Source organism: Mobula birostris, chromosome 1, assembly GCF_030028105.1.
Source record: "Mobula birostris isolate sMobBir1 chromosome 1, sMobBir1.hap1, whole genome shotgun sequence".
Classification (NCBI taxonomy): Eukaryota; Metazoa; Chordata; class Chondrichthyes; order Myliobatiformes; family Myliobatidae; genus Mobula; species Mobula birostris.
In genome coordinates this window covers 77,649,677-77,672,998 of record NC_092370.1, presented here as the reverse complement: position 1 = coordinate 77,672,998, position 23,322 = coordinate 77,649,677, and the positions used below count along the sequence as shown (strand labels likewise).

The 23,322-nt window shown below is 42.7% G+C and overlaps 1 protein-coding gene across 3 annotated transcripts in view; it reads left to right on the top strand.

Annotated features, from left to right (window-relative positions):
* kctd1 (potassium channel tetramerization domain containing 1) overlaps positions 1-23,322 on the top strand; it is a 142,259-nt gene that overhangs the window by 101,635 nt on the left and 17,302 nt on the right. For all 3 annotated transcript variants that reach the window (XM_072257782.1, XM_072257772.1, XM_072257792.1), the window contains 2 exons: positions 11,634-11,812; positions 17,806-17,950. In XM_072257782.1, coding sequence (XP_072113883.1) covers positions 11,649-11,812; positions 17,806-17,950 — 309 coding nt within the window. In that variant the 5' untranslated portion in view covers positions 11,634-11,648. The remainder of the gene's footprint in view (positions 1-11,633; positions 11,813-17,805; positions 17,951-23,322) is intronic.

Sequence of the window (23,322 nt, the reverse complement as noted above, 5' to 3'; positions counted from 1 at the left end):
GACCACAGTCAATGTGGACCATCAATAACATCTCTTCCTCACTGATAATCAACAGTGGCATAACTCGGGGAAGTGTGCTTAGCCTTCTGCTCTACTCTCTCTACACCCACGAGTGTGTGGCTAGGCACAGCTCAAATGCCATCTATACATTTACTGATGACACAGCTATCGTTGGCGGAATTTCAGATGGTAATGAGGAGGTGTACAGCAGTTAGATAGATCAGCTGGTTGAGTGGTGTCACAACAACAACCTTGCACTCAATGTCATTAAGACCAAGGAACTGATTGTGGACTTCAGGAAGGGGAAGCTGGGGACACACACACTGGTCCTCATCGAGGGATCAGCAGTAGAAAGGGTGGGCAGTTTCAAGTTCCTGGGTAACAACATCTCTGAAGATCTACCCTGGGCCCAACATATTGATGGCATTACAAAGAAGGCACAACAGCAGTGATATTTCATTCGGAGTTTGATGAGACTCAGTATGGCACAAGATTTGCACAAATATTTACAAGTGTACTGTGCAGAGCATTCTAACTGGTTACATCACTGGCTGGTATGGAGTGGGGTCCCTTATTTTAGGGAAATAATTAAAAAGGTTAAAAAGACAAGCTACTGAGTAACAAATTATGTATTTAAGTGAAATACAGAATCAGTGTCAGGTTTAATATCACCGGCATATGTCATGAAATTTGTTAACTTAGTGGGGCAGTACAATGCAATACATGATAAATATAAGAAAAAAGGAATTACAGTTAAAAAAAAATACATATTAAATAAACTAAATAAGTAGTGAGGTAGTGTTCATGGGTTCAATGTCCGTTTAGAAACTGGATGGCAGAGGGGAAGAAGTTGTTCCTGAATTGCTGGGTCTTCGGGCTTCTGTACCTCCTTCCTGATTGTAGCATTGAGAACAAAGCATGCCCTGTATGATGGGGATACTTAATAATGGACGTTGGCTTTTTGAGACGTTGCTGCTTGAAGATGTCTTGGATACTATCGAGACTAGTACCCATAATGGAGCTGACTAATTTTACAATACTGTGCAGCTTACATCAATCCTGAGCAGTTGCTCCTTCCCCCCCCACCAGACGGTGATGTAGCCAGTCAGAATGTTCTCCACGTTACATCTGTAGAAATTTTCAAATGTTTTAGGTGACATATCAAATCTCCTCAAACTCCTCTCACCTTAAACCTATGTCCTCCAGTTCTTGGTTTCTCTTCCCTGGGAAAAAAGACTATGCATTCACCCTATCTACATATCTGTCTACACTTCTGATATAGATATTCAGACAATTATCTGTCTATACTTTTCACTGCCTCAGTAAGGCAGCCAGCATAATTAAAGACGACACTTGTACATTCTTTCATCCTTCTTCCATTGGGCAGAAGATGCAAAAGCCTGAAAGCGTGTACCACCAGGCTCAAGGACAGCTTCTACCCCATGTAATGTACTAAATGGCTCCCGAGTACAATAAAATAGAGTCTTGAACTCACAACCTATCTAGCTGTGATCTTGCACCTTATTGCTTACCTGCACTGCAGCTGTTGCACTGTTCTGCATTGTTATTGTTTACCTTGTTGCACCATGAACAGTAGGCAAGCTTTCCACTGTACCTCTGTATATGTGACAATAATAACTTCTAATTCCCTCATGATTTTATACATCTCTATACGATAACCCCTCAATCTCCTATGCTCCAAGAAATAAGTCCCTAGGTTGCCCATCTTCACACTAAATTAGATCTCTGTCTACTGGCATCATTCTTGTAAACAGTGATCTCTCTAACTTCTGATAATTATTTCCCCTCCCTCTTCTTTCTTTATCAGTTCCCTATTCTGGTTCTCCTGTCACCCCATCTCTTCTCCTCACCTGCCCATCACCTTCCTCTGGTGCTCCTTCTTCCCTTCAGTGATCTACTGCAGTGGTCCCCAACCTCTAGGCTGTGGACCGATACATTGCCGCAAAAAATGCAGCGGTAGCTGGAACGCACACAACATATCTTTAAGAAAAAAGCTGAAATAAACAAGCTAATTCAGGCACCTAATTAATTAGCTTGTTTATTTGGGCTTTTTTTCTTAAATATGTGCTAGGTGCGTTCAAGCTACCGCTGCATTCTTCGCGGCAGTATATCAGTTCGTGGCCCGGAGGTTGGGACCACTGGTCTACTGTCCTCACTATCAAATTCCTCCTCCTTCAGTCCTTTACATCTTCTGCCTATCACCACTCCTCTCCCAACCACCAAGCCTCATCTATCACTTGCCAACTTGTACTTCTCCTCCCTCTCCCCCACCTTCTTGTTCTGGCTTCTGCTCCCTTTCCAGTCCTGATGAAGGGTCTTTGCCTGAAATGTAAACTGTTTAATCCCCTCCATAGATGCTGCTTGACTTGCTGAGTTCCTCCAATACTTCGTGTGTGTTGCTCAGGATTTTCAGCATCCACAGAATCTTTTGTGTTTGTTCATGTAAACTTTCGTTATACTCTTTCTAGCTTAATCATATATAATATATATAAAATATTATATATCATTTTTATATACATAAAGAAGTACAGAATCTAACATTTTTACACAGTACTCCAAGTGTGGCTCACTGAAAATTTATGCAACTCTTGGCTTGAAGCTATTACGGAAAGATAATTTATATCATCACTATCATAGATGTGAATACCACATGAACACAGAAAATAAATAATTTTATTTAAAAAGGGAAGCATCTATGAAGAAATTTGCAAACATTGTGCAGGATAAGACTGCTAATGATGTGTGTAGGGCTCTCTAATTAACGTGCAAATGCTCAGATTATGCAAAACATTTAAATGATAGGCTGAACCAAAGCTAGAGTATTGTATCCAGTTGTGAGAACATTAAACTGTACAGCACAAGAACAGGTCCTTCAGCCAATGACGTCTATGCCAAACACAATGCCTAATTAAACTAAACCTGTTCTGCTTGGACAAGATCCATATCTTCCATTCCCTGAATACTTGTGTATATATCTAAGAGTGTTGTATCTGCTTCGACTACCACTCCTGACAGCCCGTTCCAGGCACCTACCATTCTCTGTAAAGAAGCTTGCCTCACACATTAAAACTTTCCTCATCTTGACTCAAATGCGTGTCGCGGAGTACTTGACATTTCTATCCTGGGAAAAAGATTCTATCTACCCTATCTATGCCTCTCATAATTTTATAAACTTCTATCGGGTACAAGTGAGAAATTTGAGAAGAACCATTAGTGTCTTTGAAGGGTGATTTATTCAGATGTTGTCAGAGATTTCAGTTATCTGACAGTGTCCTCCATTGTACAGAAGTAGTAGTGGTTGGGAGGGGGAGGGGCTGATTGTTGGTCTGCTGTTGTTCTTAGAACAGAGATGGTTAGGGGGCATTGCTTATAACTTATAAATGATTCCATTAGCAAGTACAGGAAGAAAATAACAAAATATAATTTTACATTTAGTCAAACTCAAGTTCTGGGAAACATCCAGTACTAGGAAGGGTTAGTCAGTGGTGTTTTATTTCCATGATTAACAGCAGGTTTATTGGTGTCTACAAGACTTGCCTTCAGTTTAATTGAAAGGGGTGGGCAGAGGGAAGGGGCAGTGGAAGAAATTGTGGAAAGTGGGTTGTTGTGGCCCAAGTTGCAATACCTGAAGGAATATTGGAAGTAGATTATTCAAGAGCTGTTGGTAGAGAATAGCTTGAAGAGGGAATTTTGCTAGAGCATTGGATTGTAACAGAGCTGGGAATGGGGATGGGAGTGGGTTGGTGCAACTGCATCTTGTACTCAACAAACACCAGCAAGGTGGAACAAATGTCTTGCAGTGTTTCTGTGGCACCAATCCATCCTTCCTCTGTGCACTGTCTCTGGGGGATGTTGATCTAAGTCGCATTCCTTCCCCAAACCTTGTTGTAGTTAACTGGATCAGCACGTTTGTGGATGACACCAACATTTGGGGTGTAGTGGATAGCAAGGAAGACCATCATGGCTTGCAGCGGGATCTGGACCAGCTGGAAAAATGGGCTGAAAAATGCAGATGGAATTTAATCCAGACAAGAATGACGTTTTGCATTTCAGTAGGACCAACCAAGACAGATCTAACACAGTGAACTGCAGGGCAGTGGATCTGGGAATACAGGTCCATAATTCATTGAAAGTGATGTCACGGGTTGACAGGGTCATAAAGAAAGCTTTTGGCACATTCGTTTTCAGGAATACAGGAGATGGGATGTTATGTATAAGACATTGGTGAGGCCCTATTTGGAGTATTGTGTGCAGTTTTGGTCACCCACCTCCAGGAAAGCTGTAAATAAGGTTGAAAGAGTAGAGGGAAAATTTATAAGGATGTTCTCAGGTCTGGAGGATTTGAGTTATATGGAGAGATTGAATAGGTTAGGACTTTATTCCTTGGAACATAGATGATTGAGAGATTTATTAAAGGTATACAAAATTATGAGGGGTATAGAAAGGGTAAATGCAAGCAGGATTTTTCCACTGAGGGTGGGTGGGACTACAACTGGAGGTCATGGGTCAAGGGTGAAAAGTGAAACGTTTAGGGGTAATAGAAGGGGAAACTTCTTCACTCGGAGCTGCCAGCGTAAGTGGTGCACAAGGGCTTGATTTCAACATCTAAGGGAAGTTTGGATAGCTACATAGATGGTAGTGGCATGGAGGACTATGTTTTCTATGCAGGTCAATGGGAATTGGCAGTTTAAATAGTTCAGCACAGACCAGATGGGTTGGAGGGCCTCTTAATATGCTGTATTTTTCTATGACTCTATCACCATTTGTCATGTCGATTGTCCTGCCTATGTGTTGTAATCTCTTACTCCACTTTAGTCAGAGTTGTACATAATGGAAACAGGGTCTTCAGCCCAACTGGCTCATGCCAGCTGTCTTGCTCAGTGAGCTACTTGCATCTGCCTGTTTGGTCCATAGCCCTCTAAACCTCTCCTATCCGTGTACTTAACAAGATAGCTTTAAATGCTACTAATGCGTTGCCTCAACCAGTATTTCTGGCAGCTCATTCCAAGTATACACCAACCCCTGCGTGAAGAAGCTGTCCCTAATGTCCCTTTTAAATCTCTCGCCTCTGACCTTAAGCATATATCCTCTTGTTTTTTAGCACCCCCTCCGCTCCAGAAAAAGATGATGTGCTTTCACAATTTCTGTCAGCTCGCACAAATCTCCTACGTTCCAAGAATAAGGTCTTAGTCTGCACAAACTCTCTTTGTAACTTTCCAAGTCCAGGCAGTATCCTGGTAAATCTTTCCTGTGCTCCTTTTAGCTTAATAACATATTTTCTATAACAGTGTGTACATGATACACCAAGGGTGGACTCAACAATGCCTAAAGTAACTGCAGTGGAACTTCCCAACTCCTATACTCAATGCCTAAAATGATGACAGTCAATGTGCCAAACGCTTTCTCCACCCACTACCCACTTTAAGTGAACTGCACACTTGCACTCCTAGGTCCCTCTGTCCCCAGGACCCTACAATTCATGGTATAGGTCCTAACCTTTATTAATTTTGGTTAAGTCCTTGTGCAATATTGCAATCTGTTCTGCTTTGACTTGCAAACTCATTCTGTAAACCATGCTAAATGTTACTTCAAAACCCTAACGCACTGGCAAGTTTCACTGGCTGTGCAAGTTCGTGCCTAGTTTGGTTGTTAAGCTGTGACCTTGTTTCATTTCTTTCTAGTTTTTTTCCTTCACTGTTTTGAAACTTCAAGGTGGATGTGAGGCAGAAGTCGCACAGTGAAATTTATATCAGCCAAAGGCTTCAGGAGAAATAATCTCCCACACTTGCCTGCAGTAAAATAGTGAATATTGAATGAGACCTCTTTCTAATATGAAAAATATCTCCTAGGGAAATATTTCAAGGTTTTGATCAGGCTTTTCTTGAAAAAGGCGTGAATTTAATATTAATAAAGCAACAGGAAGTCTGGCAACCAGCAAGCTGTAAGTTTTTTATGTTTGGTAATGATTAATGCACAATTAAGTTTTTCCCCAAGGCAACATCAGGACTGAAAGAGTTAATATGTGAGCATAGGGTGCACAAACTTCTCTGGAATGTGAGGGGGTTAAGAATGGCAAAGCAAAACAAATGAGCAGAACCTTAAAATTAGTGGTGGTGTCAGGAGGGAACTTCCTGATACAGAGGGCAGTGGAAACCAGGAATCCTTCCCAACACAAGGACTGAAATAAATAACCGTAAGATGTAGGAACAGAAATTGGGCTACTCAGTCCATTGAGACTTTCTACCATTCTGTGAGATTTTCTTTTCTCAATCTCATTCTCTTTGCCTTCTCCCCATAACCCTTAATTCCCTTACCAATACGAACCTATCAATCTCTGCCTTAAAGATATTCAATAATTTGGTCTCCACTGATTCCCCACCCTGTAGCTGTAGAGATTCATCCTCATCTCTGTTCTAAATGGGCATTCCTTTACTCTGGGGATGTGCCTTTGGATCCTAGACTCTTCTACTGATGCAAACATCTCTACATCCACTCCATCCAGATGCAGGTTCAGATTTGTTTATCATATGTATATTGAAACATACAGTGGAATGCGTCATATGCATTAACAACCAACGTATCCAAGATGAACTGGGAACAGCCTGCGAGACTTTCAATATTCGCTATGTTTCAGTAATACGCCCCCCCTCATCCTTCTGAACTCCATTGAGTACAGGCCCAGAGACATCAAATGCTCCTCATGAGAAACTTTTCATTCCCAGGGTCATTCTTGTGAACCTCCTCTGGACTCTCTCAGGGCGAGCCCATCTTTGTTGAGATGTGGGGCCCAGAATTGTTAACAGTATTCCAAATGTGGAATGACCAACCAAATGGAAAACTTCAAAACTGATGTAGATTGATTTTTATTAAGAAGCAAATTTACTGTTTGGAATCTGGGAAGGCAGCCATGATCCTTGTAAATAAAAGGACTTGTTCAAGGAACTTAACAGGCTTCCCTGTCAGTATTCTTTTGTTGTGATTTATAAACTAGACTTCACCAGATTTGTACAGCAAATAAGCTGATTAAAACAAATCTTTAAATAGTTTCTCTGACCTATATTACAGCCTCTTGCATGATTATAACCACCAGTCATGCAGTCTATAGCAGTTGAGTAAAAGGATAACTTTCCCCCTTTTAAGGGTCTTCACACTTTGCATTTCAAGATTCAGACTGGATATCTGACTGAATGGGTTTTAGTCTGAGATTTGCATCATACAACAGAAAATAGTTTTGAGATGAGAAAGATTTAATAGGAACTTCAGGAGCAACTGTTAAACACAATAGGTGGTACCTTTGTGGAATGAGCTGCCAGTGGAAGTGGTTGAGGCAGGTACAAAACAACTTCTAAAAGACAATTGAACAGGTACATGGATTGGAAAAGTTTAAAAAGGTGTGGGCAAATGGGTCTAGTTGGTTGGCGTGGATCAGTTGGACCGATAGGCCTGTTTCAGTGCTGCATAACTCTATGACTCGAACAAACAACTTCAACAAAAATCCCCCCCCCCTTCTCCCTACTCCTCCCATCCCATGATCCTCTCATATCCCTTTTGCCTATCGCCTGTCCAGCTCTTGGCTCCATCCCTCCCCCTCCTGTCTTCTCCTATCATTTTGGATCTCCCCCTCCCCCTCCAACTTTCAAATCTCTTACTAACTCTTCTTTCAGTTAGTCCTGACGAAGGGTCTCGGCCTGGAACGTCGACTGTACCTCTTCCTAGAGATGCTGCCTGGCCTGCTGCGTTCACCAGCAACTTTTATGTGTGTTGCTTGAAATTCCAGCATCTGCAGATTTCCTCGTGCTTGTGTCAACAAAATAGTATCTAGGCCAAAAGTACAGGTGGATGGATTTAGTAAGAACATTAAGTTTAGGAATAGGGATGATGTGTTTACTTATATTGTCTTGGACATTTCTCTTGTGATCGCAAGACCCTGTCAGACATTGAGAATGTGAGAAGCCACAGGCCTGTTTCCCTTCTTTCGTGGCAAGACAAGGCAATGAGGCAGCAATGTGGCCTCGGTTCTAGCAAGGACGAGGCCTCAAGTGGGCTTGCCTGCTGTGGCAGTCCAGGTGAGACAACGCTGGAGAGGAGGCTGTGCTCAGTTGGGAGCTGGCCTCTTCCATCAGTGCTGCCCTCAAGTGTTTGACAGGCGGAAGGACAGGTTGGACGGCCGGGAGTTGCACCATCGATTTGCATGTCGCTCATTAACGAGGACTATACTTGTGTTTTCTTAAGTAATGATGTGTGTGTATTTTTTTCCCCCCTCTCACTATTTTGAATGTATGTTATACAACTGGGCCCCAGAGGAACACTGTCTTATTCGACTCTATCCATGTATGGTCTGAATGATAATTTGATTTGATATAAGTCAATGGTATGGTTGCACTTTGTGTGTTCTGTACAGTTCTGGTCCCCTTATTTTGGGGAAGACATTATCAAACTAGATGGAGTGCAGAAGAGATTGACAAGGATGCCGCACTGACTAGAGGGCCTGAGAAGTTGGAGGGGTTAGCCGTGTCTGATCTTTATTCCCTGGAGCGCAATAGAATGAGGAGTGAACTCACTGAAGTTTGAAATCACGAGAGTATGGATAAGTTAGTGGGTCATATTCTTTTCCCCTGGGTTGGGGAGTCCAAAACTAAAGAACAGAGATACAAGAGGGGAGAGATTTAAAAAAAGACCTGAAAGGTAACTTTACACAGAGACCTGAAATGGGCTGCCCGAGGAAGTGACCGGGGTTGGTACAATTGCAACATTTAAGAGGCATTTGGATAGGTACATGGAGGGGAGGGGCTTTGAGGGGTATAGGGCGAACACAGGCAACTGGGATTAATATGGAGGTTGCTGTGATCAGCATGGAACATTTGGGCCAAATGGCCTATTTCTGTGCTGTATGACTCTATGACAGATAGCTGATGTACATGGGAAAAGGTTACAGGGACTAAACTCAAAATTGTCAGATGCACAATACATGTATATATAGGTCCAATGATAAAACTAATTTGCAGAAGCATTACAGGCATATAGCATCAGATGCACAGCATTTACGAGAAAAAAACATATTAAAAGTAATACAAGAGAGAGCATAAGTGGGGGGAAAAAAAACATTGTGCAAAGTGATCATAATGTTGTTATACCGAGGTAGTGATTAGGGTTGTGCCAGTTGGTTCATTAACTGAATGGCTGAAGGGAAGTACCTGTTCTTCAAGCTGGGGGTGCAGGACTTCAGGCTTCTGTACCTCCTGGCTGATAGTAGGTGTGAGAAGATGGCATGGCCTGGATGGTGGGATGTATGATGATGGATGTTTGTTTCTGGAGGCAACACCTCCTGTAGATACTACCGATGATGAAGATAGATGTGCCCAACTACAGAAATATCCATTCAACAGTAGTTTGTGTCTGGTTCTGAGGTAAGCCCAATATGGAGATGCTTCATGAGATAGCTTGTGGGAGGTTGTCTTTCCTACCCTCCCGTTTGCTGGGCTTCCATATGTTTTAATTGAAGAGACAGTCTGTAAAAGAGGCGGCATCCATCCCTAAGGACTCTCACCGTCTGGGACAATACTGTCTTCTTGTTACTACTATCGGAGAAGATGCAGGAGTGTGGAAACCCAGATTCAAAGATACAAAAGCAGCTCCTTCCCTACCTTCAGCAGATTTACGAACAGTCCATGAGTGTTCCCTCATTATTCTGTTCTTCTGCGCTCTTGGTTTATTTACATAATTTATAGTAATTTTATGTCTGAACCACACTGCTGCCACAAAAGAGCAAATTTCACGTCATATAAATCAGTGATAATAAATCTAGATCCAAATCTGATCTGATTATTAGCGCCTCTGTAGGCGTAGTTTCTCCATTTTAAACAAACACGGACCAGGGTTCCTGTCAGTTGGTGAGACTATTATTTATTTCACAAGACTTGAGAATGTCCTTGATTTGTCCAAAAATCCTTACCATTGGATGAGGTCAAAATTATGTGCATGTTTTTGGAGTGTGGTGCTGGGCTGTGAGAGTCATCACTGGGACTGGTTGAACATATCCCTGGAAACATTGACATTGTTTCGCCTATGCTGCCATTATCATTAGTTCCCAAATCAAAAGCTCCGAAATACACATCCCTGTCCTTCCCACTTCTCCTTCCCCTTTGTAAATCATTCCTTTAAACCTATCCATTTTGATGAACATCTGTAAATGAGTTTGAATATTGCATTTGATTCCATATTTGAGACACTTCACAGTGGTTTCTTGATAACATCGGCGACCTGCTGAGGAATACAGTGGGTGGAGCAGCATGTGTGGGAGGAAAGGAACCGCCGATGTGAGCTGATCCCACAGATCTACAGATGCTGCCTGACCCACTGAGTTCCGCAAGCATATTGCTGGTTATTCCAGACTCCAGCATCTACAGTCTCTTGTGTCTTAGTATGCAACTACACTCTGTAGTTAAAGATACTGAGTGAAAGTTTTCTGTTATCTATCAGTTTGTGAATATTGTCGTAAACTGACCGTGTACATGTTAATGAATAGTACATTGTTCCAAGGGGCAGGGGGATCAGATTTATTCCATTTTATTATGTATTAATCTGCAGATACGAAATGCAATGTAATAATGTATAAAAGTATTGCATAATAAACTGTAAAGAAATAGACCATGAGGCCCTAATGCCCTTTATTGCTGTTTCTGCTTCACATAAATCTCCAGCCACTCTGCTCTGAATATCTAATTCCTTCTCCTTTACATACTCTCCCAAGTGTGCTTATCCAGCTTCCCCTTTAGCCTCTTCCTGTGGAAACAAGCTCCACGTTCTTTGAGGAAGTCCCAGACCATACAAATTACAGCGGTCCAACTGACTAGATTTGATTATGCATCCAGACAGTTTCACTCTAGAAGTGATGTGTTGCTGACGTAGTACTGAGGGAGTGCTGAGCAAAGAAAAGCTCTTTTAGATCAATATTTTTTTTAAAAAAACCATGGACACCATTTTGAAGAACAGGGGAATACTTCCCAATGTCATGGGCCATGGGCCAATAAAATTACTACCCAGAAGAAGCATTATATGTCTATTATTATGTTATTGGGGTATATTTATGCGTAGTATTAGAATAGTAAAACTCAAATGAAATAATATGGAATTTTGGAAAGGTCATGGAAGTGCTCTTTAAAAAAAAGTTTTAAAATTTTAATTCCTTGGATATGCATTATTAATGTTTTCTGCTCAACCGATTGCAGTGTCTTGTATGTGTCCAGAAATCCACCGAGATAAGATTTGGAAGTTGGCCTTGCTTTGAGTTTGTGCCTTTCTGGATGCTTGTTCTCACACTGTTGTCCCAAGTTTATTAAACAGCTGCAAATCCATTCAGGTTTGCAGTTGGCAAAGGGGGTCCTTGGTACCAGTGCAGTCAGGGCCAAGGGTTTCAGTGGCACTTTTCCAAAAACACAGGTTTAATGTAAGAAAGATATGAAAAGAGGTGGAATTCTTGAGTGGACAGTGCACAGATTCCACATGTTTATGGTCTGTCTTCTACCATTTTAAATGCCGGAGTAATGTTACTTCTGGCTGCATTTCAATCGTAGCCACTTGGCTTTGCCTTACTGTGATCCCTTCCCTTCTAGGACAGTCGACGTAACATGTCAAGGCCACTGCTGACCCGGTCTCCCGTGTCCCCGCTGAGCAATCAAGGGATCCCAACCCCGGCACAGTTGACAAAGTCCAACGCTCCAGTGCACATTGATGTGGGAGGTCACATGTACACCAGCAGCCTGGCAACTTTAACTAAGTTTTCTGATTCCAGGTAAACATACTGCTGTGTTGGGGAGTGGGTGGGTGGGGAATGTCTTCTTCAATTTTTATAAAGCCTCGTTTATAAAACACTCCTAGAACGAATTCCAAGACAAGTATCTGAACCCAAGCTGTCTAGCCTCACTTTATAAGATAACCCTCTAATTCCAGAACACAACACAGGGAATCTAGTAAAGTAAATCATTTATTATTCTTTAGTTTTTTAATTTTTTGGTATCTAATGCGAGCAACAAATTCTCTGATTGTCCAGATGACAGGTCTCACCCCAAAACCTCAACTGTCCGTTTCCCTCCGCAGATGCTGCCTGATCTGCTGGGTTCCTCCAGTATTTTGTTTGGTGTTGCAGTCTCCCACTAATGACTTGTACCGTTGCAACATGCATGACATCCCAAATCCTGTCCTCAGTGCCCTGACCAAGTGCCGCCTTCACCACCCTGTCTACCTGTGTCACTACTTTCAGGGAACTATGTCACTGCACCCCGAGGTCTACAGCATTTATACAATTATATTTATCATTCACTACGACTGAAAACATCTCCATGTCTGTCCTGCCAAACCCAGTTCGTTGTTTTAAAGACCTGCATTCGGTTACACTCAGCTATTTTTAATACTGTGGTATATTATTCTGAGTCACATTGCAGACTTAGCTGCCTGGCCTTGTCTTAATGCAACCTTTTCCTTCCAGGTCAGTCAACATTACAGAGGAAGGGGTTTGAAGTGGATTCTCTGTAGAGAGTGGGAGAATGTATTACGTTGTAAAGTGCAGCCAGTGTACTTACAAACCTAAATACAAAAGGAGTGGTATGGAAGTATAGCAGTTAGTTTAATGCTTTACAGCGTCAACAGTCACGATTGGGGTTCAAACCTTGTTACTGTCTGTAAGAAGTTTGTATGTTCTCCCCATGACTGCATGGGTTTCTCCAGGTGCTCTGGTTTCCTCCCACATTCCAAAGATGTGTGGCTTAGGGTTAGTGAGTTGTGGATATGGTATGTTGGTGCTGGAAACATGGTGGCACTTGCAGGCTGCCCCGGCACAGCCTCCAACCCTTGTTGGTTGTTGACACAATGACGTGCTTCACTGTATATTTTGATGTACAAGTGACAAATAAAGCTAATCTTTATATCTTTATAAAATAAACTTATAAATTAATAAATGAGCAAATTTACAGGTTGTTGTCTGAATGGCCTGAATAATGACTTCTAACTGCTTGAGATATAAATGTATAATGCCTTTTAATATGCTGGCCTTTTGTCTTATCTTTATTATATGTTAGATTTGATGTGAAGGCATAACAACTCCTAATGAAGGGTAAAAGTAGGACTCAGCTATACATTCCCATCTCCCTTGACCTGCAGTTCACCAAGGTGAAATCTGACCTTGTACCTCAAGTGCTATTTTCCTGCACGATACATTATATACCTGGAACAACCTTGGGCCCTGAATGTGCCCTGGAGAGGGTCCAGCCAAGGTTCATAGGAATGATCACCAGAATGGAAAGGGTAACATATGAGGAGTGTTTGATTTCTCTGGACCTTACTCGATGGAGTTCAGAATGATGAAGGGGGAATCTCACTAATACCTACTAGACACGGAATGGCCTGGATAGAATGGACGTAGAGAGGATGAATGAGTAGGAGAGTCCAGTATCTGAGGCACAGCAAGAAGATGCTAGGTGGAGCACAATGCAAATTCACTCAAGTGATTGCTGGTATTGTGGAATGGTAATAATCTTTTCAAAGAAAATTAAGCTAACCAAGCCTCTGCTGTCTAGAACTTAGCAGAGGTGATTGCACGGAAATATGCAACGTTCCATTGAGGACTCTGATAGAGGGTGATTTGGCAAAAGAACCAGAGGAGGATTTTCACATGGCGAGCTATAATTTGGAACAGACTACCTGATAGGATAGTGGCAGTAGATTGATCTTAGAGGCGGCAGGTCAGTAAATACTGGCCTGGAATATGTGCTGTATGTCCCTTTGCAGAAAAGAAGCTGCTGGAGGAACCGGGGGTCAGGAAGCATCTGTAGAGTTAAATGTATAGTCGACATTCCGGGTCAAAACCCATATCTGGACCTGTGAAGGATCTCGACCCGAGATGTTGGTTGTCCACAGATAAATGGTAAATTGGCTGATGATTGTCATATATACTGCAGAACGGTGAAAAGCATTTGTTCTTGCATACCGTCCATAAAGATTAAATTATCACATGGTGCATTGAGTTAGAACAAGGTAAAACAATAACAAGAGTGCAGAATAAAATGTAACAGCTACAGAGAAAGTGCAGGCAGAGCTAAAGATGCAAGATGATAATGAGGTAGAGTCAATCTACCATTCTAGGGAACCATTTACTAGTCTTGTAACAGTGGGATTGAATTTATCCTTGAACCTTGTGGCATGAACTTTCAGGCTTTTGTATCTTCAGCCTAATGGAAGGGGGGAAGAGAGAATGTCTGGATGAGTCTTTGAGTGGCAGGAGATGGTAGATGGGAAAATGAGGTGAGTTTATTTGAGCAATTACGAACCTGTGTAATATAACAGATACAGTGGATCTTGGAGAATTAACTGGATAAACATTTTAAAATTGTGTTAAACTTAAGAGGAAAATGCAAGGAGTAAATTATCCATAAACTCACATCATTTGGAAAAGTAGGTATAGTTAAGACATTTAAAAAGCATTTTGACAGGTACAGACTTAATCAGATCCCCTCTACCACCACTCTGCTCCGTCTAGCGGAATTAGTCCTTACTCTTAATAATTTGTCATTTGGCTCCTCCCACTTCCTCCAAACTAAAGGTGTAGCTATGGGCACCCGTATGGGTCCTAGCTATGCCTGCCTTTTTGTTGGCTTTGTGGAACAATCTATGTTCCGTGCCTATTCTGGTATCTGTCCGCTACTTTTTCTTCGCTACATCGACGACTGCATTGGCGCTGCTTCCTGCACGCATGCTGAGCTCATTGACTTTATTAACTTTGCCTCCAACTTTCACCCTGCCCTCAAGTTTACCTGGTCCATTTCCGACACCTCCTTCCCCTTTCTAGATCTTTCTGTCTTTGTCTCTGGAGACAGCTTATCCACTGATGTCTACTATAAGCCTATTGACTCTCACAGCTATCTGGACTATTCCTCTTCTCACCCTGTCTCTTGCAAAAACGCCATCCCCTTCTCACAATTCCTCCGTCTCCACCGCATCTGCTCTCAGAATGAGGCTTTTCATTCCAGGACAAGGGAGATGTCCTCCTTTTTTAAAGAAAGGGGCTTCCCTTCCTCCACTATCAACTCCCAAATGCATCTCCCCCATTTCACGTACATCTGCTCCCACTCCATCCTCCCACCACCCCACTAGGAATAGGGTTCCCCTGGTCCTCACCTACCACCCCACCAGCCTCCAGGTCCAACATATTATTCTCCGTAACTTACGCCACCTCCAACGGGATTCCACCACTAAGCACATCTTTCCCTCCCCGCCCCCCCCCCCGCTTTCCGCAGGGATCGCTCCCTACACGACTCCCTTGTCCATTTGTCCCCCCCATCCCTCCCCACTGATCTCCCTCCTGGCACTTATCCTTGTAAGTGGAACAAGTGCTACACATGCCCTTACACTTCCTCCCTTACCACCATTCAGGGCCCCAGACAGTCCTTCCAGGTGAGGCGACACTTCACCTGTGAGTCGGCTGGGGTGATATACTGCGTCCGGTGCTCCCGATGTGGCCTTCTATATATTGGCGAGACCCGACGCAGACTGGGAGACCGCTTTGCTGAACACCTACGCTCTGTCCACCAGAGAAATCAAGGATCTCCCAGCGGCCACATATTTTAATTCCACATCCCATTCCCATTCTGACATGTCTATCCACGACCTCCTCTACTGTAAAGATGAAGCCACACTCAGGTTGGAGGAACAACACCTTATATTCTGTCTGGGTAGCCTCCAACCTGATGGCATGAACATCGACTTCTCTGACTTCCACTAATGCCCCACCTCCCCCTTGTACCCCATCTGTTATTTATTTTTATACACACATTCTTTCTCTCACTCTCCTTTTTCTCCCTCTGTCCCTCTGACTATACCCTTTGCCCATCCTCTGGGTCCCCCCTCCCACCGTCTTTCTTCCCAGACCTCCTGTCCCATGACCCTCTCATATCCCTTTTGCCAATAACCTGTCCAGCTCTTGGCTCCATCCCTCCCCCTCCTGTCTTCTCCTATCATTTTGGATCTCCCCCTCCCCCTCCCACTTTCAAATCTCTTACTAACTCTTCCTTCAGTTAGTCCTGACGAAGGGTCTTGGCCTGAAACGTCGACTGTACCTCTTCCTAGAGATGCTGCCTGGCCTGCTGCGTTCACCAGCAAATTTGATGTGTGTTGCTTGACAGGTACACCATAGTTAAGGTTTAGAGCAGGGGTTCATAACCTTTTTTATGCCATGGACCAAAGCCATTAAGCAAGTGGTCCATGTCCCCAGGTTGGGAACTCCTGGTTTAGAGGGATATGGGCCAAACACAGGCTTATGATACTAGCTCAGTTAGGCAACTTGGTTGGCATAGACAAATAGATCGAAGGGCCTGTTTCCTGAGTTACATAACTCTATGCCTCCATGGAGAAAGATTCATTGACTACGTTAAGAGCACAGAATGCGGTGTCAAGGTATCAGACATTGCTAGCTCCATTGTCATTAGATAGATGAATTTGCATGGAGAGAGGATTTTTCACCCAATGAGGAGGAGTTATCTGAAAAGTACTTCTTGGTATCTTGATGGCAGAAGATTCAGTGGATATTTTGTATTGGTCATTTCTTGTACTGTATGATTCTTTAATAATACAGAATGACTTTTGCAGACTTAAGTCACAAATGGTCTGAACACATATGTTGTTGGTGCATTTCATATCTGTCAGCATCTACCCATCAATAGAGTTGTAGAGCATGGGAAGAGGCCCTTTAGTCCAAATGGTCCCTACTGACCAAGTTGGCTATCTAAGCTAAGTCCATTTGCCTGCATTTGGCACAGATCCCCCTGAACCTTTTCTATCCACGTAACTCTCCAAGTCTCTTATAAATCAATGTACAAGTTGATAGATTGGTTAAGATCATCTATATTGTGTTGGCCTTCATTAATTGAGGGATTGAGTTCAAGGGCCATTTGTAATGTTGTAGCGCTCTAAAACCCTGTTTAGAACACACTTGGAGTGTTGTGTTCCTTTCTGGTCACCTCATTACAAGAAGGATGTGGAAGCTTTAGAGAGGGTCCGGAGAGATTTAACAGGATGCTACCTGGATTACCATGTCTTATGAGGATAGGTTGAGTGAGGTAGGAGTGAAGGACAATGAGAAGTGACTTGACAAAGGTGTTAAAGATTATAAGAAGCGTGCACAGAGTGGACAGTCCGTGTTTTTTTCCAGGGTGGCAATGGCTAATACAGGAGGGCATTATGTGGGGGTTAATTGGATTTGTCAGGGATTGCTGGGGTGGGGTGGCTTGAAGGGATGGAAGAGCCTACTCTGTGCTGTGCCATAAAATAAATAAATACATATAAATAAACAATTTAAAGATGATTGGATGAAAGTTTAGAGAGAATGTCAGAAGTGTATTTTTTTAACACGAGTGGTAGGTGCATGGAACGCTTGCCAGGTGTTGTGGTAGAGGCTGATACATTTAAGAGTCTCTTAGGAACATAGATGATAGAAAAATAGAGGGCTTTGTTGGAGGGAAGGGGTAGGTTGATTTTGGAGTAGGTTAAAAGGTCATACAACATGATGGGCCGAAGGATCTGTACTGTTTTATGTTCTACATATTGCTATTGTACCTGTCTCAACTACATCCTCCAGCAGCTTATTTCATATATTGACTACCATCTAATGAAAAATTGACCCAGGGGTCCTATTCATTTTTTCTCTCTCACCTTAACATCTTCAGCAAATTCCCATGCTTAGGTAACTTTTTTTAATTGTGCAGCGATCCAACCCGATTTCTGTTTCTTTTTTTGTAGAATTGGTCGTCTGTTTGATGGGACTGAACCCATTGTTTTGGACAGCCTCAAGCAACATTACTTCATCGACAGGGATGGACAAATGTTCCGTTATATTTTAAACTTTCTCCGAACTTCAAAACTCCTTATTCCCGACGACTTCAAAGTAGGTTGACATAGTGAAAATTCTGTGTGTGTAGTTTAAAGTGCAATTTCACAAGAGTGCTGGTGTCAAAATAGTCCTAATGAAAGGTCTTGGCCAGAAACGTTGATTTTTCATTTCCCTTCACAGATGCTGCCTGAACAGCTGAGTTCCTCCAGCAGTTTGTGTATTTTAATCAAAATATTTGGGACCATCTCCAATAGCATTACATTCCCAGTGAGCTATGTTTGAATTTGAACTGTTGTGGGAAACAAGTGAAAATTAGAAATAGTTAGGATGGCTGTGGTGTACTAACAAAAAGGCAGTAAAAGTGATTTGGTTGTTTTTTGAAAGGGAATTGGCGAACAATTTATTATACCATGGGGAATGAGCAAGGCATAATATGTGCTGTTTTGGGCATTGAAGCATGTAGAGAGGGTGCGGAAGAGATTAACTATGACACTGCCTAGATTAGAGGATATGAGCTTTAAGGAGAGGTTGGTGTTATGTTTTGTAATTCCAAAATTGGAAACAAAACAAGGGAGTCCGGAATGAGAGTCTAACTTTGTTTTTATTTTAAGTGAGGCATGATGACATATGCCATGTCTGTACTTTTAAATATAACCCGTGATGAATTATTTGAACAACAAAGAATGCTTAATCAAATACATACATATATACACACAATATTACTCAAACATTACTGAAATATTAAATTCACAACACTTCTTCCTACTTAGCAATAAACTCCAACTGGATATAGAATGCATCTTAACACAATTCCTGGCAGGTGAGACTTGTGGCTGTAAAACAGTTTCAGGTTCTGGGGCCTCCTTCGCGGTGGTTGTAGGATTTGACTCTAAGACTGCAGGAAGTGGTTCTGACAGCTGCGGACACCTTTCTTCCCTAATAATTGACTGCTATCCTCAACAGATCGATGTGTCGTCTCCAGATGACACCAGACACAATCTCCATTGTGTAGGAGAGTGGTCCAGTTCTGTCCTTAATCTTTCCAAATACCCACTTTTGATCACCTCTGTAGTCCCTCGCCAGGACTGCTTGGCCAGGAATGAAACATGGAATTTCCTTTGTTTGAAGAACCCTCAATGAGTGTCAGCTGTTTGCCCTGCATACTCCCTCTGCAATTGGGTTGAGGAGATCCAAGCATTCCAGTGGTTCCAGTGATCATAACACCATTAGTTTCAACTTGATCATGGACAAGGATAGATCTGGTCCTAGGGTTGAGGTTCTTAACTGGAAGAAGGCCAAATTTGAAGAAATGAGAAAGGATCTAAAAAGCGTGGATTGGGACAGGTTGTTCTCTGGCAAAGATGTGATTGGTAGGTGGGAAGCCTTCAAAGGGGAAATTTTGAGAGTGCAGAGTTTGTATGTTCCTGTCAGGATTAAAGGCAAGGTGAATAGGAATAAGGAACCTTGGTTCTCAAGGGATATTGCAACTCTGATAAAGAAGAAGAGGGAGTTGTATGACATGTATAGGAAGCAGGGAGTAAATAAGGTGCTTGCGGAGTGTAAGAAGTGCAAGAAAATACTTAAGAAAGAAATCAGGAGGGCTAAAAGAAGACATGAGGTTGCCTTGGCAGTCAAAATGAAGGATAATCCAAAGAGCTTTTACAGGTATATTAAGAGCAAAAGGATTGTAAGGGATAAAATTGGTCCTCTTGAAGATCAGAGTGGTCGGCTATGTGCGGAACCAAAGGAAATGGGTGAGATCTTAAATAGGTTTTTTGCGTCTGTGTTTACTAAGGAAACTGGCATGAAGTCTATGGAATTAAGGGAAACAAGTAGTGAGATCATGGAAACTGTACAGATCGAAAAGGAGGAGGTCCTTGCTGTCTTGAGGAAAATTAAAGTGGATAAATCCCCGGGACCTGACAGGGTGTTCCCTCGGACCTTGAAAGAGACTAGTGTTGAAATTGTAGGGGCCCTGGCTGAAATATTTAAAATGTCGCTGTCTACAGGTGAGGTGCCGGAGGATCGGAGAGTGGCTCATGTTGTTCCGTTGTTTAAAAAAGGATCGAAAAGTAATCCGGGAAATTATAGGTAAGTTATTGGAGGGAGTACTAAGAGACAGAATCTACAAGTATTTGGATAGACTGGGACTTATTAGGGAGAGTCAACATGGCTTTGTGCGTGGTAGGTCATGTTTGACCAATCTATTGGAGTTTTTCGAGGAGGTTACCAGGAAAGTGGATGAAGGGAAGGCAGTAGATATTGTCTACATGGACTTCAGTAAGGCCTTTGACAAGGTCCCGCATGGGAGGTTAGTTAGGAAAATTCAGTCGCTAGGTATACATGGAGAGGTGGTAAATTGGATTAGACATTGGCTCGATGGAAGAAGCCAGAGAGTGGTGGTAGAGAATTGCTTCTCTGAGTGGAGGCCTGTGACTAGTGGTGTGCCACAGGGATCAGTGCTGGGTCCATTGTTATTTGTCATCTATATCAATGATCTGGATGGTAATGTGGTAAATTGGATCAGCAAGTTTGCTGATGATACAAAGATTGGAGGTGTAGTAGACAGTGAGGAAGGTTTTCAGAGCCTGCAGAGGGACTTGGACCAGCTGGAAAAATGGGCTAAAAAATGGCAGATGGAGTTTAATACTGACAAGTGTGAGGTATTGCACGTTGGAAGGACAAACCAATGTAGAAAATACAGGGTTAATGGTAAGGCACTGAGGAGTGCAGTGGAACAGAGGGATCTGGGAATACAGATACAAAATTCCCTAAAAGTGGCGTCACAGGTAGATAGGGTCGTAAAGAGAGCTTTTGGTACGTTGGCCTTTATTAATCAAAGTATTGAGTATAAGAGCTGGAATGTTATGATGAGGTTGTATAAGGCATTGGTGAGGCCGAATCTGGAGTATTGTGTTCAGTTTTGGTCACCAAATTACAGGAAGGATATAAATAAGGTTGAAAGAGTGCAGAGAAGGTTTACAAGGATGTTGCCGGGACTTGAGAAACTCAGTTACAGAGAAAGATTGAATAGGTTGGGACTTTATTCCCTGGAGCACAGAAGAATGAGGAGAGATTTGATAGAAGTATATAAAATTATGATGGGTATAGATAGAGTGAATGCAAGCAGGCTTTTTCCACTGAGGCAAGGGGAGAAAAAAACCAGAGGACATGGGTTTAGGGTGAGGGGGGAAAAGTTTAAAGGGAACATTGGGGGGGCTTCTTCACACAGAGAGTGGTGGGAGTATGGAATGAGCTGCCAGACGAGGTGGTAAATGCGGGTTCTTTTTTAACATTTAAGAATAAATTGGACAGATACATGGATGGGAGGTGTATGGAGGGATATGGTCCGTGTGCAGGTCAGTGGGACTAGGCAGAAAATGGTTCGGCACAGCCAAGAAGGGCCAAAAGGCCTGTTTCTGTGCTGTAGTTTCTATGGTTTCTATGGTTTCATGAATACAAGGGATGACTCAGGAACAGCATAGCTGGTGAATTATTGGTTGTGCAGTGTGTTGCATTGCCATATGTAAGGATGAAATTGGCAAGCTTCTGATTGCATGTCAGTGTAGTGTGTTCTGCTGACATTGCTTGCAGTGTGCTCTTTAGATTCTGGGCAAACCGTTCCACCAAGCCATTTGTGATAAGGTGCATATGTAGTAAGTCTTTTTCCACTCACTTTCAGGAATGACTGAAACTATTCCGCAACGAATGGTGGTCCATTGTTATTGACTAAATTTTCTGGAACAGTGCTTGTGCAGAGGCTTCTCAACATATCACCAGTGTGCGAGGCTGTAGTGGGGGCGATTTCCTTTTCCAAGGGTAAATGGGGCAATCCGTCAGCATTTCCATGATTAGTCATCCGCTTGAATTCGATCTTGTAATTGTCTCGTCCAAGAAACAGAGCCGTTCTCTGCATTCGTGCTGCTGCTGTTGGTGGATTGAAGAAGGACACCAGTGACTGATGATCAGTGATGAGGGTAATTTCTCACCATACAAGTTCTGGTTGAAATGTTTTACATCCCAGAGCAGACTCAAGGCCTCTCTTTCAATCTGTGAGTAATTGTTCTGAGTAGCAGTAAGGGAACATGATGCCAAGGCTTTGGGGTGTTCAGTTCCATCACTCATCACATGATATAACTGCACCTATACCATAAGGTGAGGTATCACACGCAAGCTTCACTGGACGATGTGGATCATAATGTGTGAGTACAGTGTCTGACGTCACCATTTTCTTTACTTTTTTTATGAAAGGCACCTCACATAGCTTTGTCCATCGCCATTTCTTCTCGGTCTGTAGTAATGAGTTCAAGGAATAGAGCACAGTAGCCAGATTTGGTAGGAATCCATTATAGTAATTGACAAATCCTAAAAAGAACCGCGACCGTGATATTTCCTTTGGCCTCAGGGCAATCCGCCACTGCTTGAATTTTCTCAGCACACTTTGATGGTGTGATGGTGTGACCACACTAAGTGATGCTCGGTTTAAAGAATTCTGAAACCATAATCTTGCAATTTTTTTTTAACACTGTCTTAAGATTTTGGAGATATTCCTTGCCATCCTTATGTTAACAATGATGTTATTCTGGTAACACTGAGTGCCTGAAGAGCTTTGCAGCACCTGGTCCATAGCTTTCTACTAGAGTGTAGGTGCAAATGTTACTGCAAAATATAAGCAATTATAATAATAAAGCCCTTTGTGATTATTTATGGTGAGAAACATTTTGGACTAGTCTTCCATCTCCATTTGTAGGAAGGCCTCAGCTGTCCACTTTGTTTTCCTCCAAGAAGATTTACAAAGATATCCTCTGTCGTGGGCAGAGGGTATTGATATACTGCAGTGCTGTCTTGGTGGTGGCCTTAAAATATCACAGATCCTGACAGACTCATTCTTCTCCGGTACTGGGACCACTGGTGTTGCCTGTGGGCTGCACTCAACCTTGGAATCAGTTCCTTCAGCCTCCGTGTGATCTGGCACACTGGTTACTTTACCTTGGATGGGAAAAGAAACCTGATGGCTTTGCAAAACTTAGGTGTGGCATTTTCATTTAATACTATTTTACCCTTGGTACGTTTGCGTTTTCCATTGCCATCCTTGAACACTGCGGTGCCATCATCTAAAGCGGCCAGTGAGTGAGTGGGCCAGTGAAGGAGTGGAGCTTTGAGGCTTTGACTCGAGAGGCTTCGACGAGAAGAGGCGGAGGACAAGCTAGCTCGCGGTTAGTTTTTACAATGTCTTCTGAGACGGCGATGTGCATCTCATGTGAGATGTGGCAGTCTTGGGGGATCTCCCCTCTCCCGCAGAGTCGCATCTGCCAGAAGTGCATACGGCTGGGCGAGCTGGAAAACCGTGTAAGGAATCTGGAGCAGCAGCTGGATGACCTTCGACTCATAAGGGAGAATGAGGCAGTCATAGATGAGAGCTACAG